The sequence below is a fragment of the Sarcophilus harrisii genome, chromosome 2, assembly GCF_902635505.1.
Source record: "Sarcophilus harrisii chromosome 2, mSarHar1.11, whole genome shotgun sequence".
Lineage (NCBI taxonomy): Eukaryota > Metazoa > Chordata > Mammalia > Dasyuromorphia > Dasyuridae > Sarcophilus > Sarcophilus harrisii.
This window is the reverse complement of record NC_045427.1, coordinates 45,056,539-45,074,202: the sequence shown is the minus strand read 5'-3', so window position 1 is coordinate 45,074,202 and position 17,664 is coordinate 45,056,539. Positions and strand designations below refer to the sequence as shown.

The 17,664-nt window shown below is 36.4% G+C and overlaps 1 protein-coding gene across 1 annotated transcript in view; it reads left to right on the top strand.

Annotated features, from left to right (window-relative positions):
- TCF25 (transcription factor 25) overlaps positions 1-17,664 on the top strand; it is a 49,605-nt gene that overhangs the window by 18,666 nt on the left and 13,275 nt on the right. The window contains exons 8-15 of the mRNA XM_031950106.1: positions 1,148-1,247; positions 3,378-3,471; positions 3,920-4,012; positions 4,331-4,436; positions 5,992-6,151; positions 14,991-15,078; positions 16,116-16,274; positions 17,316-17,406. Of these exons, the coding sequence (XP_031805966.1) occupies positions 1,148-1,247; positions 3,378-3,471; positions 3,920-4,012; positions 4,331-4,436; positions 5,992-6,151; positions 14,991-15,078; positions 16,116-16,274; positions 17,316-17,406 (891 nt within the window). The remainder of the gene's footprint in view (positions 1-1,147; positions 1,248-3,377; positions 3,472-3,919; positions 4,013-4,330; positions 4,437-5,991; positions 6,152-14,990; positions 15,079-16,115; positions 16,275-17,315; positions 17,407-17,664) is intronic.

Below are 17,664 nucleotides of genomic sequence, written 5' to 3'. Positions count from 1 at the left end.
AACAAACAAACAATTAGGTGAATTCAGAACAGGTTAATTGCTGGACCAAAGAGCAGCACAAACAATTTGATTTCAGCTTGGAGAAGGTCTCCTGTGAAGGCTTCCAGAGAGTCATTTTTGGTTCTGTGCTGATTAACATTTTTATCAGGAACTTGAATAAAGGCATAAGTGGCACACTAATTAGATCTTCAAATGAAACAGTATTAGGAGAAATAGCTAATAAACTGGATGACTGTTGGATATGTTGGAGAGGGAATTCTTGTTTATTTATACTTGGCCTTTGTAATCCCTTCCCACCTAGAAATTCTGTGCTGCTTTTCTTTTTTTTTTTTATTATAGCTTTTTATTTACAAGTTATATACATGAGTAATTTTACAGCATTGACAATTGCCAAACCTATTGTTCCAGTTTTTCCCCTTTCCCCCCAATCCCTCCTCCAGATGGCAAGTTGACCAATACATGTTAAATATGTTAAAGTATAAATTAAATACAATATAAGTATACATGTCCTAACAGTTATTTTGCTGTACAAAAAGAATCGGACTTTGAAATAGTGTACTATTAGCCTGTGAAGGAAATCAAAAATGCAAGCAGACAAAAATAGAGGGATTGGTAATTCTATGTAATGTTCATAGTCATCTCCCAGAGTCTTTTCTCTGGGTGTAGCTGGTTCAGTTCATTGCTGCTCTATTGGAACTGATTTGGTTCATCTCATTGCTGGAGATGGCCAGGTGCATCAAAACTGGTCATCATATAGTATTGTTGTTGAAGTATATAATGATCTCCTGGTCCTGCTCATTTCACTCAGCATCAGTTCATGTAAGTCTCTCCAGGCCTTTCTGAAATCATCCTGCTGGTCATTTCTTACTGAACAATAATATCCATAATATTCATATACCTGTGCTTATTTTCTAATACCTGGACAGGATACCTCTTCTGGCATATAAATAGACATATCTGATAGATGAGAACTGGCATGTTTTTTTGAATTCTAAATGAATTAATGAATTATGTGAGAAAGTTTTAAAATGTCTGAATCTATTTTTGTTATTTGTACAAAGGCTTAATTTCCAAAGAACAGTTGCATTAAGCAAGATATGTTTGTTATTGTAGTCAATCAACCATCTGTTTTCTCCTGTGTTTTCAGCTTCTGCTCCAGGGAAACCCTTATCACATAGACTCACTGCTCCAGCTCAGTGATGTGTGTCGACTCCAGGAGGATCAGGAGATGGCTCGTGATCTTATAGGTAAAAGTTAGTAGTGGCTAGGTCATCTCTCACCTTGTGACTAAGGAAGATTTTTAAGTTTTTATTTTTGGCTTGTGGTGTACAAATCCATCTCTTTTCTCTTGCTTTTAAGAAGTTAGTTCCAAATCTGTACTTTTGTTAGGTGCCAGGCAGTGCTCATTATTTCTGATATCTTGAGTTAATATTTATTAGCACTTTAGATGAAATCATTGAGTCAAATAAAATCTCATTCCTTAAGAAACCAAATCCTGTCAGTCTTTCAAGTCTCTTATCCTATATCTTTACTTTCACTGTTAAGACTCCCCCCAAAAAGAGTAATCTGAATTCATTGCATCTACTCACATCCCCATTCTCTCTTCATCTCCATAGAATCTGGCTTCCCACCACTCTACTGAAACTACTCTCTCAAAGGTTACTTGGGATCTTTTTTTTCATTGTTGATTTTCAAAGTTCTTTTTCAATCCTCATCTTCATTAAAACTTTCTTTTTCCTTTTTTTTTTTTTTTTTTTTAAACTAAAACTTTTTGACACCCATTACCACCAAAACTTGTGGATAAGTTTTTCCTTCTTGTCTCCTGGGACATTACATTATCGATTTTCTTCCTACCTATCTGACTGTTCCTTCTCCTTGGCTCACTTAGCAGGCATCTTATGCCCCATGCATGACATGGATGTGTCTCCTGTGGCCCTGTGCATTTTCTCTTTTATGTTTTTAATGATCTTATTTATTCCAGTGGATTTGATTATTATCTCTATTTCTTTACGTAGCCCTAATATCTCTTCTTGCTTCTACCTCTGTATCTCAGTGCTATTGGACATCTCTAATTTTAATGTCCTATCAGCAAGTCAAATTCAGTATGTCCAAGAAAGAACTAATCTTTTCTCCTAAATATTCTCTTCTCTTTTCTCCTAAATATTCTTTTCCTCTAGATTTCCCTTTTTCTGTTGAGAGTACTACTATCCTCTCCTTTATCCAGATTCATAATCTCAGTCACATCTTGATAATTTCCTCTTGTTCACACACACACACCCATCCCAATTCATTACCAAAGCCTCTTCAGTCTTCACAAATTCCCTTATGTCCCTTCCCTTCTGTTCACTTACATAATCTCCATCTTAGTTCAGCTCTTCCTTTCTTTTTTATTAGAGTGTTATAATAATCTTCTAAATGGTTTTCATGTTTTCATTTTATCCATGGGGCAGTTAGATGGCACACTGCATAGAGCACTTGTTTTGGAGTCAGGAGTCAGGCGGACCCGAGTTCAAATCCAGCCTTAGACATATTAACACTTACTAGTTGTATGATCCTTGGCAAATCACTTAACTCCAATTGCCTTGCAAAAAAAAAACCCAAATCCAAAACAAAACCAGTTTCTATCCATTTCCAGTCCTTCCTACATAGCTTCCAAAATAATTTTCCCCTAAAGCATAGGTCATAGATCAGCTTATATCTCAAAAATTTTCCCTGGATAAAGAGTAAACTCCCTAGTCTGACATTAAAAGCCCTTCTTGGTCTGGCCACCTACCTAACTCCAGAAATGGAATGTAGCCTTCCAGCTAAACTGGAACACTAGCTACTTCCTTAATTGTATCTTCTGTCACATGACCATCTACCATACTTAGGATACACTTCTTCCTCATCTCATTTCTGTCAGAATCCTTTCTTCCAGATCACTTGGGAAGTTAATTACTCCTTGAAGTTTTCCCTTGTCATTTAAGTAGCCCAAGTTTTTTCTTCTACTTCAGTAATACTTAGTTGTCTCTGAATAAGAGTAGAAAGAATATTATACTTAATCTGCCTAGTGTTTCCTCCAGTTAAACTCCTTAAGGGCTGGCAATTGTGACCTTTTCCATTGCCTCACTTAATAAAATGCTTCGCACAAAACAGTGATATTTAACAGGTGTTAATTTGATAGTAAAATGAATACTAGATTTTAATGACTTAATGTCACAGTCAAGTCAGGGAGTAAGACCGCCATCTTGGTTTTCTCTCCTGATCATACACTGGTAGCTTGCAAAATTCAAGGTGTGGGTGTGGGTGTGTGGGTGTAATTAACCTCTGCTACAAAGGACTTTAACTTGGTGAATTTTATGAAAGTGGTTCCCAATACCATTTCTTTCATTTTTTAGAGAGAGCTTTGTACAGTTTGGAATGCGCATTTCACCCATTGTTTAGTCTCACCAGTGGAACTTGCAGACTAGATTATCGCAGAACTGAGAACAGGTTGGTGACTTCTCATTTTTTGTTTTGATTTTGTTCCACAAACTTAGATTGAAAAAAATCTCTAGAGTTTTAGCATATGCATAAACTACAGGTTGTAAAAGAAGCAGAGCTTATAGCTTCCAATTATGGAGTATATGCACGAAAAGTTTTGGCTTTCTATATTAAACATGTCACCCACTCTTCTAGAACTAAAAATAAAGGTCACTATTAGATAATAAGTGACTTTTCTCACTACTTTGCTTTTAAATTCTGGAGTCAAGACTTTTAAGGAAAAAGAATATAATTTTTCAGAGTCAGAAATCAGAATCTTACATTGTGTTGTATAATATAATAATGTCTGTAACTTGCTTTATCATATACATGAGATAATGAAAATACTTTAATCTATGCTCTTGATAATTCTGACTGTCCTTTCACATGCATCTATCTGTATAATCTGTTTATCTAGAGCTTTTTACTTGGTTCTCTTCAAGCACATGATGTTCCTAGAAAGGAGAGGCTGTCCCCGAACAGCCCTGGAATTCTGCAAGCTTATCCTAAGGTAAATATTTGTTATTCTATTCCATAAGCAGTGTTGCTGTGACATTGAAGGCTATGATGTCTAACTGGTAACAGCTCAATCCAAAGATGTCTGTAGTGCCAGGCTATAAGCACATTTGAGTCATGAGACATCCTGTACAATGAAGAAATTTGCCATGCTAAGGAAGAGCTGAATAATTGTACTTTGTGAGTTTTGCTATAACTAGAACTTAATTTCTTGTGCTGAGATCGTAACAGCTTCTTTCTTTTGTGTGTGTGTGTTTTTTTTTTGTTTTTTTTTTTTTTTTTTTTTTTTGCCCATTTTCCCTTCTCTTGGCAGCCTCGATCCAGATAATGACCCTCTCTGCTTGTTGCTGATTATTGACTTGCTGGCATTACGAGCCAGGGATTATGGATTCCTAATACGTATGTTCCAGGAATGGGAGGTAAGTTGTGAGAATTTTTGAATTACAAAATTTTACCATTTGATAGGTCATATAGTTCAACCCCATGAGTCAATGACCTTGCAACATTCTTAACATATGATCATTCTAGCTTCTACTTCAGCACTGTCAGGGAACTTATGCTTAAATTAAAATAAAATTTATTAATTAAAATAATTCCATTTTTGAAAGGTCCTAATTGCTTGAAAGTTATTTCTCTTGTTGAGTGAAAATCTATTTCACTATAATGCTGTTGTTTTTTTAACTAAGTCCAAATTCTCTTCTCTGGAACAACGGAATTAAATCTAATCCCACTGTTAGATTATTGTCTCTTATGTTTGAGAAAACTGGTATCATCTCTCTTAAACTTAACTTTTCTTCTCTGATTAATCATTCCCCAGTTCTCTTCTTTATAAGACATGCTCTCCCAGTCCCTTTACCATCCTTTTACCTCCCCAGACATAGTTCATTTTTGTTAGTACTCCTCTTAAACTTCAATGCCTGGAAGAAATACAATCTTTTGAATGCATTCTGACTCTTGAGCACAGAATAGTGGAGATAATCCCTTTTTTGTTCTGGGCACCACTTATTAAATAAAGTTTAAGATCTCATTATTCTTTTTCATAGCCATATCATACTGCTTATTTCTGATAATCCTCATTTAAAAATTAATTATTTCTAAAAATTTAACCCTTTAAAAAAACTAATCAGCAAACACATTTTACTACCATACAAAGGGTACATTATTTTTCACAGGCATTAATGTACAATATCCCATTTTGAAATGTTGTCTATATGATCTTTAGTGATGGGGTACTGACTGCCACTCAGGGCAGCATCATACCTTTTGTTAATAGCTTTTATTGGAAGGAGGATTTTTCACATACTGAATGAAAATGTGCCTCCCTGTAGTTACTTCTAGGGCCCCGACAGAACAAACCTAATCCCTTTTCTAAATAATAGCCTTTCAAATCTTTGAGGATGGTGCTCATAATCTTTCCTAAGTATTTTTCCAAGCTTAAGTGGTCCCATTTCTTCAACCTTTCCAGTTGTGTCTCAGAACCCCTAACTTGCTCATTCTAAATCCTAGATATCTTTTAATGCAGCCTAAGCTTGAATTGACATTTTTTAGCAGCTGTAGCACACAAATGATTTGTAATGTGCTTGCATTTTTTGGTCTAAGATTTATTTTTCTATGTGGACTGCATTCTGGCCATGTTTGCCTTATCCCGTATTTGTGTACATTCTTTTTTTTTTTTTTTTTTTTTTTTTTTTTTTTTTTTTTTTTTTTTTTTGGTACTCAATTGCAGGATAATTTTTTTTCCCTCTTAAATTTTATCTTTTGATTTTCACCTGTTATTCCACTTGGAGGCTTTGGCCTAGCTAGAGAATATTTTCAACATGAAAGCAGACTAGTAAAATTGTTTTGTTCACTATAGTGGAACCCTTACCTATATCTGTTGAAGAGACCAATCCATAAATAACATGTTATTAACTTAACATGTATCTTTTTTCAGCTACTTTAGCTCAAAAATCTCATTTCTTTTATCATTCACAGAGTCATCGAAACTTGTCTCAGCTCCCAAATTTTGCTTTCTCTGTTCCACTGGCGTATTTTCTTCTGAGTCAGCAAGACGATCTCCCAGAGGTTGAACTGAGTTCTGCAAGAGAGAATGCTTCTCGCCTAATCCAGCAAGCACTCATCATGTTCCCTGGCGGTAAGTTTTTGTAGCTTTTCTAAGGCAGGGGGTGTACACTGTCTTAACATGCCCAGTGAAAAGTCAACAATGAAAACTAAACTTTCTAGTCAGGAAGTCCCTAGCAGAATTTCATGAAATGAACCACAGTTGCCTTATACTTTAGAGGCAAACCATCTTCCTAATTTATTGGGTACAACCACAAGCCAGAACCTTCTCAATCCTGATATCACAGGAAAGAAGCAAGTGCACGGTTTTGTATTCTGTTAAGTTTAAAATGAAAGTGGTTATAGACTTGGCTTTTTTCTGAGCATGATCATAGCCCTCAGCAATGCAACTAGTTTTTAATAGGGTATAATAAAATCTTTTTCTTTTCATTATTTTTTTTCTCCACACATACCCATCGTTTCCACTGGAAAAAAAAAAAAAAAGAAAGAAAGAAACAAAACCCTTGTGACAAATAGGCATGGTCAAGCAAAACAAATTCCTGAATTGGCCACATTCAGAAATGTGTCTCATTCTGCATATTTCTTTCCTTACCACTCAATCAGGAAGTAGATGGTACTCTTCAACATTAGTTTTGTAGAATCATGGTGGATCATTGTACTAGTCAGAATCTTTATCTTTTTTTTTTTTTAATAGCTTTTTATTTACAAGTTATATGCATGGGTAATTTTACAGCATTGACAATTGACAAATCTTTTCCAATTTTTCCTCTCCTTCCCCCACCCCTCCCCTAGATGGCAGGATGACCAATACATGTTAAATATGTTAAAGTATAAATTAAATACAAAATAAACATACATGTCCAAACCATCATTTTGCTGTACAAAAAAGAATCAGACTCTGAAATAGTGTCCAATTAGCCTGTGAAGAAAATAAAAAATGCAGGTGGACAAAAATATAGAGATTGGGAATTCTATGTAATGGTTCTTAGTCATCTCCCAGAATTCTTTCGCTGGGTGTAGTTGGGTCAGTTCATTCTGCTCCATTGGAACTGATTTGGTTCATCTCATTGCTGAGGATGGCCAGGTCCACCAGAATTAATCATCGTATAGTATTGTTGTTGAAGTATATAATGATCTCCTGGTCCTGCTCATTTCACTCAGCATCAGTTTGTGTAAGTCTCTCCAGGCCTTTCTGAAATCATCCTGCTGGTCATTAATTACCGAAAAATAATATTCCATAATATTCATATACCACAATTTGGAATCTTTATCTTTTCAAAATTATTCATTTTTGTAATGTTGAAGTATAAATTTTCCTGGTTCTGCTCACTTCTCTGTGTATCAGCTCATACAAATTTTCCTAAGCTCCAGAACTGTCTCATTTATCTTTTCTGATGTCACAGTCGTATTCCATTTCATTTATATGTTCTTAATATGTCTAGCTGTTCCCCAATTGACAGGCATCCACTTAATTTCCAGTTCTTTGCCCTCACAGTAATAGTTATTAAAAGACATTTTCCGCCTTTTTTCATTTCAATGGAGTATAATTCTAGTAGTGGTTTTGCCATTGAAATGTCAAAAGGTATTAAAAGTTTAAAGTTTAGTAATTTTTTCCTTGTATTTCCCAATTGCTTTCCAGAATTGTTACACCAATTCACAGTTTCACTAACAGTGCATAAAATTAGGTCTGAATTCTCTCAGCCCCTCCAGCCTTGGCTGCCATAATTCTTATGCTATCATTTGTTCAGCCATTCTCCAATTGATCCACATAACCTTGGTTTTTAATTCTTTGCCACCATGAAAATAATTGCTATGAATATAAATAGGTTCTTCTCCTTTTTTTTTTTTTTTTTTTTTATGTCTTTGAGGTACAGACCTGGTAGTGTTATTGTTGGGTCAAATAGTATGCAGTTTTATAAAGCCTTTTGTATAGAATGATTGGACCAATTCACAACTCCATCAATGGTATTCCTACCCTTCCACATTCTCTCCAGCATTTATCATTTCCTCTTTTTATCAGCTTAAACAATCTGATGAGTGTGAGGTGATACCTTAGTAGTTTTATTTTTTTTTAATTTGTTTATTTTTAATACACATTGCTTTATGAAGCATGTTGGGAGAAAAAAAAAATCAGAACAAAAGGGAAAAGCTATGGGAGAGAGAAGAAAAAAGAAGTGTACATAGCATGTGTTGATTTAAATTCAGTCATCTTAGTTCTTGTTCTGAGTCCAGATGGCATTTTTTGACCAAAGTCTGTTGGGATTACAGAACTACTGAGAAGAACCAAGTTTTTCATAGTTGATCATCACACATTTTGCTGTTATTGTATACAGAGTATTCCTGATTCTGCTTGTTTCGCTCAGCAGACATGTAAATGTTCATCTTTCCAGTTCATGTAAATCTTTCCAGGCCTTTCTAAAATTAACTTGTTCCTCATTTTTTATAGAACAATAATTATCGGTCTGTAGAAAAGGATCAACAAGCTGATTCCATTACTTTGTATACCACAAATTATTCAGCCATTCCCCACCTGATGGGCATCCACTCAGTTTCCAGTTCCTTGGCACTACAAAAAGGGCTGCTACTAACATTTTTGCACATGTCGGTCCTTTTCCTTTCTTTGAGATCTCTTTGGGATATAAGCCCAGTAGTGGCACTGCTGGATCAAAGGGTATGTACAGTTTTATAACCCTTTGGGCATAGTTTCAGAATGCTCTGCAGAATGGTTGGATCAGTTCACAACTCCACCAACAATGGGTAGTGTCCCAGTTTTCCACATCTTCTCCAGCATTTATTATTGTCCTATAAAATCTTAGCCAATCTGAGAGGTGTGAAGTATAACAACCATAGAGTTGTTATAATTTGCATTTCCATTTCTCTAATCAGTAGTGATTTAGAGCAATTTTTCATATAACTGTAGATGGCTTTAATTTCATCATCTAAAAATTGTTCATATCCTTTATGTTAAATAATTTATCAATTGGGCAATTGTATTCTGATGAATTTAACACAGTTCTTTATATATATTTTTTTATATATATATATGTGTGTGTATATATATATATATATTTTTTTTTTTTTTTTAGAAATGAGACCTTTATCAGAAACACTGGCTGTAAAAAAAATTTTCCCTGCTTTGTACTTCCCTTTTAGTCTTGTATGTGTTGCTTTTGTTTGGGCAAAAACTTTTTATTTGATCAAAATTGTTCATTTTGCATTTCATGATGTTCTCTAGTTCTTCTTTGGTCATAAATTCCTCCCTTCTTCAAGATCTGATAGGTAAATTATTCTTTGCTCTCTTAATTTCCTTATAGTGTCACTCTTTGTGTCTAAATCATGTATCCATTTTGACCTTATTTTGACCTGGGATGTGAGATGTAGGTCTTCACAGTTGTTTTAATTTCCATTTCTCTGATTAGTAATTTAGAACATATTTCCATATGACTATTGATAGTTTGGATTTTTTTCCTCTGAAAACTACCTATTTATTAATTGGGGAATGGTTCTTATTTTTGTGAATTTGACTCATTTCTGTATTTTTTTTAAGAAAATTTTTAAATGAGGCCAAGAGAAACTTGCTGGCCCTTTTGGGTGTCTGTACGAGGGGCCTTTTGCTAGTGGAACTGAGATTAAGGTTGGCAGCTGAGGAAAGAAGAAGCTGCCACTAGGATGCCCCAGTGAGCGAGGTGGGGAGAGAAAAGAGTGAGAGAAGGTTGAGGATTAGTGAAAGCTGAAAGGGAGACAGCAGGGATGGGAATTATCTCCCTCATTCTAGAGGGAAAAGGTACTTTGAGAGGGAGCTTCCATACTCCTGAATTCTTTCCTTCCCCAATCTGAATTTGCCCAGCAAGCATATGTCTCTGTATTCACCTATCTACCTACCCACCTTCCCTTGCCGTCACATACCTGGCTTCCTATAATAGTCACTTTGAGGCTCCTTCTTGTATTTCTTCTCTCATCTTTTCATTCTGAAGCCAGATATAATAAGGAATCAGACATGTTATAAACCTCAGGCAACTTTAAGCCTTCTCTTCTTGTCATGTGATACTTTGAAAGAAAATATACTGCCCTTCAAATTTTCTCATAGAACACATCTTTACCTTCAATAGACTGCCCAGTATTGAGAATTGAGAAACAGAAAATCAGAAACTTTATGAGCAAAATTACAGACCACTTTTCACACAAATTAAGTCTGATCTAACCAATTGGAAAAATATTAAATGCTCTTGGATAGGGCGAGCAAACATAATAAAGATGACAATATTACCTAAACTAATCTATTTATTTAGCGCTATACCAATCAGACTCCCAAAAAACTATTTTAATGACCTAGAAAAAATAACAACAAAGTTCATATGGAAAAACAAAAGGTCAAGAATTTCAAGGGAATTAATGAAAAAAAAAATCAAATGATGGTGGCTTAGCTGTACCAGATCTAAAATTATATTATAGAGCAGCAGTTACCAAAACTATTTGGTATTGGCTAAGGAATAGATTAGTTGATCAGTGGAATAGATTGGGTTCAAGGGATAAAACAGTCAACAAATATAGCAACCTAGTCTTTGACAAACCCAAAGATCCCAGCTTTTGGGATAAGAACTTACTGTTTGATAAAAATTGCTGGGAAAATTGGAAACTAATATGGCAGAAACTAGGCATTGATCCATACTTAACCGATCACCAAGATAAGGTCAAAATGGGTTCATGACCTAGGCATAAAGAATGAAATTATTAATAAATTAGAGGAACATAGGATAGTTTACCTCCCAGACCTGTGGAAGGGAAGGTCTTTATGACCAAAGCAGAACTAGAGATCATTACTGATCACAAAATAGAAAATTTCGATTATACCAAACTGAAAAGTTTTTGTACAAACAAAACTAATGCAGACAAGATTAGAAGGGAAGCAATAAACTGGGAAAATATTTTTACAGTCAAAGGTTCTGATAAAGGCCTCATTTCCAAAATATATAGAGAATTAACTCTAATTTATAAAATCACGCCATTCTCCAATTGAAAAATGGTCAAAGGATATGAACAGACAATTCTCAGATGAAGAAATTGAAACTATTTCTAGTCATATGAAAAGATGCTCCAAGTCATTATTAATCAGAGAAATGCAAATTAAGACAACTCTAAGATACCACTACACACCTGTCAGATTGGCTAAGATGACAGGAAAAATAATGATGATTGTTGGAGGATGTGGAAAACTGGGACATTGATTCATTGTTGGTGGAGTTGTGAACTAATCCAACCATTTTGGAGAGTAGTTTGGAACTATGCTCAAAAAGTTATCAAACTGTGCATACCCTTTGATCCAGCAGTGTTACTACTGGGATTATATCCCAAAGAGATTATAAAGAAGGGAAAGGGACCTGTATGTCACGAATGTTTGTGGCAGCCCTTTTGTAGTGGCTAGAAACTGGAAACTGAATGGATGTCCATCAATTGGAGAATGGCTGAATAAATTGTGGTATATGAAAATTATGGAATATTACTGTTCTGTAAGAAATGACCAACAGGATGATTTCAGAAAGGCCTGGAGAGACTTACACGAACTGATGCTGAGTGAAATGAGCAGGACCAGGAGATCATTATATACTTCTACAACAATACTAGATGATGACCAGTTCTGATGGATCAGGCCATCCTCAGCAACGAGATCAACCAAATCATTTCTAATGGAGCAGTAATGAACTGAATTAGCTATACCCAGAAAAAGAACTCTGGGAGATGACTAAAAACCATTACATTGAATTCCCAATCCCTATATTTATGCACACCTGCATTTTTGATTTCCTTCACAAGCTAATTGTACAATAATTCAGAGTCTGATTCTTTTTGTACAGCAAAATAATGTTTTGGTCATGTATACTTATTGTGTATCTAAGTTATATTTTAATATATTTAACATCTACTGGTCATCCTGCCATTTAGGGAGGGTGGGGGTAAGAGGTGAAAAATGGAACAAGAGGTTTGGCAATTGTTAATGCTGTAAAGTTACCCATGTATATATCCTGTAAATAAAAGGCTATTAAATTAAAAAAAAAAAAAAAAAAGAGTTAACCTGAGAAAAGATTTTGTAGGATTACAAGAATATACTAATTTTCTCTGCATGAGGTTGAGAGTGGTAATGGATCAGGAGGGTGAGATGAGAGGACAGATAGTCACCCAGCAGATCCTGCCTTTGAGTGTCCTCTCTAGAGGCAGTGACATGTGTGAAACCTACCCTTATCCCTCTACAACAATCTGAAATCTACTTAACAAAGAGTCTTGTCCTTTGGAAAAAGAAGGTAATACAGCATTTCTCACATGAGTAGGGTTTTTGTGGATGTCAGATAAAATTATATACATTAAAGTGCTTTGCAAACTTGAACATACTCTATAAAAAAAAAATGTATACTTATTATGTATCTAAGTTATATTTTAATATATTTAACATCTACTGGTCATCCTGCCATTTAGGGGGGGGTAAGAGGTGAAAAATTGGAACAAGAGGTTTGGCAATTGTTAATGCTGTAAAGTTACCCATGTATATATCCTGTAAATAAAAGGCTATTAAATAAAAAAAAAAAAAAAAAAAAAAGAGTTAACCTGAGAAAAGATTTTGTAGGATTACAAGAATATACTAATTTTCTCTGCATGAGGTTGAGAGTGGTAATGGATCAGGAGGGTGAGATGAGAGGACAGATAGTCACCCAGCAGATCCTGCCTTTTGAGTGTCCTCTTAGAGGCAGTGACATGTGTGAAACCTACCCTTATCCCTCTACAACAATCTGAAATCTACTTAACAAAGAGTCTTGTCCTTTGGAAAAAGAAGGTAATACAGCATTTCTCACATGAGTAGGGTTTTTGTGGATGTCAGATAAAATTATATACATTAAAGTGCTTTGCAAACTTGAACATACTCTATAAAAAAAAAAATGTATACTTATTATGTATCTAAGTTATATTTTAATATATTTAACATCTACTGGTCATCCTGCCATTTAGGGAGGGGTGGTAAGAGGTGAAAAATTGGAACAAGAGGTTTGGCAATTGTTAATGCTGTAAAGTTACCCATGTATATATCCTGTAAATAAAAGGCTATTAAATAAAAAAAAAAAAAAAGAGAGAGAGAGAATTGAGAAACATTGACAAGACTGATTAACCAAACACTGATCGTGCAATTGTTTAAAAGTTCACTTCCCTATGACTTTATTAATCTGAGCTCACGACCTTAGCAATATGGTACTCTCAAAGTCTGGTTTTTGTGGAGTTTGAGTCTGGGCAAAGCAGAAAGAAAAGAGGCGCCTTTTTGATGTAAAAGGCTGGGGTGATTTTTGGCCCTCTCCAGGCCCATGTTTCCTGGCCCAGCCTGGGATTAGCACAGGCATCAGCTACCTGATAAATTTGAAGAGGGTTATAAAATCATTTGGAAACTTTCTTAGCCTCAGTGCATGTTTCAGAAAAATATGCACAAATTCCCTTGTAGGATGAGGTCATTGTTGTGGATCCTTAGAAATGTGATTTAAAAGATGATAATTCTGGACAATCTCTGTAGAATATTTTGTGTGTATTTCATGTATACATGCAAAAGGTGACTTCTAATCAAATGCCAGTTTTTGTGCCTTGGAATCTGATTATTTTCAAAGATTTGACTATCAGTCTTACTACAGCTTCACCTCATAAAACACTCCTTCCTCTTGTGATTTAAAGGATCCTAATTTAGCATTCTCTTAAGAGACTCACATGCTGTATAAGTTTGCTATTCTAGCCATTTTCTTGAGTTATTCTTCAAAATCCTTTTTGATTATAGTCATATTCATGAAAGGCAGATAAGGTAAGAGGCATCTAGGTGGTGCAGTGTGCTGAGCCTGGTCTCAGGAGGAACTGAATTCAAATCTACCCATGTCACATATTGAGCAAGTCACCTAACTTCCATTTTCCTTAATGTTCTCATTTGCAAAAATGATGATAATAATAGCATTTACCTTACAGGGTTGTTGTAAAGGATCAAATGAGACATTTTTTGTTTGTTTTTAAAGAACTTGGCATAGCACCTGGCACATAGTAGAACTTGAATGCTTAATTCTTTCTTGTGTCATCAGCATAAGGGACAAAGAATGAGGCTGTTAATTTGTCTGTGTTTCGTGGAAGGAACTGGCTCTTTTTTTAAAAAAGGGGGGAGCCAGATTTCTGGTAACTTCTGGTTTAAGCTATTACTATATTTTTTTATTTTATGTAGTTGTACAACTGGAAATGATTTATAGTGTTATTGGGAAGACACTTGAAAACTGTTTTTTCCTATATAAATATATGACCAGCTTACAAAGCCCCACAGCTAATCAGCTGGGAAAGTATGTCTTTTGGACATAGCAATGAATCTCCCTGATGCTAAGTAGTGGGTGAGGTTTCTGTGGAACAGGGACTCAGAGCATTTGCAGCCTCTCGTGTGATGTTAGGCAGGGTCAGAGGGGAGCCAGCCCATACTGCTTCTGTCCAGCATGTCTATGCTATGTGCAACTGGAAACTGAGCATAGGGTCCTCACTAAAACTGATTGCATGTTCTTAGAACATCATATGATAGCTCTTTTCAGAGATGTGGAAGGGAACATCCTTAGTAGAACATGCGGAAATCCTTGGAGTGGGTGGTATCCCAAGCAGTCATGGAGGCCTATAGCCTCCTCCCCCTGCAAACTAGACATCAAGGTGGGTTTGGGTTGTTTCTGCCCCACCGGGAAGGAAGGAAGCAGGTTGGGCTCTTTATCTTCTATAACCTTGTCTCACATTTGTCTGCTCTCTCTGTGCTGCCGGCGGCCCGAGCAGAGGATTTAACTGGGACTAGATATCCAAGAGACCACCACCACTCTACTCCTTGAGGGACGGGTGGTGATAAGAGGCTCAGCAGCTCTGCCTTTCCCTTACAGTTCTCATGCCCCTGCTGGATCGCTGCAGTGTGCGCCCAGACTCCGCCGTGTTAGCTCATCCTTTCTTTGGACTCAGTACTCAGATAAGGTAAAAGATAATAATAATAAACGGAATTCATTGCATGCTTAAGATAATCTGACACAGAATGGCAGCTTTTTTCTTGTGTATCTCTTTCTCTTGTGGCAACTGATATGCTAGGAACACATGTGATGACATCTGTCAGAGGTTTTCTTTAGATAAGAACTTTGATTTTCCCTGATTGCCAAGTGAGCTGTGCATCAATTTATTCACAAAACTTGGTAAAGAACTTAATTTAAAGATACCAGCTATAATCCTTTGCTTTTACACAGCTGCTTCTTTCATTTTGAATAAGTGGCAGGGTGTTTGCTATGTTGCTATTTTAAATAAGAAAAGGAAAATTTCAAGAGCTCTGTGTCAGACAACATCCAAACTAGAAACAGCATAACACACTCAGCTATGCCAAAGATCTCAAAGTTTGGCATAGTCAATTCAGTATGTGGCTTATAATGACTTAAATTAGCTATGCTAAGAGTTCTCTGAACCTTCGCTTGCGCTCAGGCCATGGTTGTAGGGACAGAGCTAAAGGTTACAGAGTGAGATTCAGGGGTGGCAGGAACAAAACTGAAGTGTTCTGATATCCAGGGCAAAACTGAGCTCTTACTCTTAGCTACATTTCCATGTATGAAGGTGCAAACAAAATGCTGTTTGTAATTCATAAAATAAATCTAACTCACAGAGGAGTTTTTAGTCTTAAGACACTGAATGATTTCTAGTATAGTTACAAAGATTCCTCTTACAAATAAATGGGAAATCATAAAATACTTAAGTCTTTTTTTTTTCACTTTGATTAAAAAGAACAAAAGCTGTTTGTTTCCAGTTTCTCACATCCCTTCTCTTCTAATATATTAGAGAACTTATTAAAAATCTATTTTTTTTGTGTGAGCTCTTGGAGACATTCTTGCCTCAGACGAGTCAGGGACACACCGAACACCTGTTTACTAATACGAAGGCATAAGCCTTTGGGTGTGATTAAGGACTAGAGGGCATTTTCCAGGATCTGACTCCATAATGGATTAATTTACAGGATGGTCTCTTTACTATAGCCAACCTCCTGCCCTGACCCAGCTGGTTGCCCTATACATTGGGAGGACATATTCTCTCTGGAAGGATCCTACCATCATGGCTTGGCTAGAAACTAACGTCAGAGAAGTGCTGCAGACAGTAGATGCCGGTGAACCCATAGTGGAGGAATCTGAAAGAAGGTCAGTCATTCTGTGCGGCTTATATTGGCAGTGTGAAAGCATCTCTTGTAGAAATGTTCTTTATCTGTTAATATGGGACCTACTGAAATGGACATTTAAACTTATCCTTTCTCCCTTAGAACATGTGTGATAAGCAACAAGGTGCATTCTAGGCATCTTTTTTTTTTTCCTACCTTCATATATAAATGCCCACAGCTTTGTTTTCTGGTCCAGGTGAAGACTGGCTCAAATTAGTGCATTTGTACCAACTTAAATGTTGCCTTTGTGTTTACTGTATGTAGAGTATTGCCCAGCACACCACGGGGGAAAAGCAAGGTTTAAATCAGACGCTGTCATGTCCTTCGTGGAATTTATAGTGTAATAGGAAAAGTGTGTACCACACACACATATCTTTTTGTATTTACAATTAACTATAATTCATAATTTTGCATAAGTACATTAGATGGATACTAAACAAAATGGTTTGGGGTTGGAGGGTCCATTTGCTTTCTGGATTTTTCTTAGATCCTTATGGCTAGGTTTGAATCATTAGACAGATGTTTGGCTTTTGTATTTGGCCCTGCATTAGAGATGGTGGCAGAGCAGTCCCTTATGTATTGTGTGTGATGGGAAAATTGTGACGTTAGGATTTACAGAATTGTACAGACTGTCTCAGAGATTGCGCTGTGTATTCTCCAGGGAACATGCCTGCTAGTATCACAGCAAACATCACCACTGCCAGGAAAATGTACTTAACTGCTTCCCAGAAACAGATGTATCCACCTACCCCCCAGCAGACTTCTATGGAACTCAAAATTGGCATTGGCTAAAGAACAGGCATAGTTAGGGGTTCTTGGGTGCTCATTTCATTTTGATGATTATTGTACTTGGAAAAATCTAAAGCTGGGATAGCCTCGATGACTTTTTGAGCAAGTGAGGGTCTCAGGCCTATGCTATTGAGCAGAACATTGCCTTCTCCAGAGCTCAGCTTGCTGAAGTGTTACAGAATGTATAATTTCATTTGTTGGTCTCCATTTTGTTCCCCCCTCCCTCCCTTCTTAGGCGGAAGGTCCGATACCAGAGTGCCCCCAGAAATATCTATCGCCATGTGATCCTTTCTGAGATGAAGGAGGCCACCGCAGCCCTGCCTCTGGTAAGCAACCTCCCAGCCGAAAAAGAAGGCATTGTGTGTTTACACAGCATCACATGCACAACTTAGCCCACTTCTCCCTCCTCCCAAGTGGGTCTTCTAGTCCACCCAGTATTTTATTAATTACTGATTTGAGAGCAGAAAGACTTTGTAGCTGTGAAATCCTGGAATGATTCTGCTTCTTCCTTCCTTTGGCATTGGTCACAGCCAGCAGGACTTAGCGCATTGTAGCAGACAGCTCACATGCCCGTAAGACTGGCT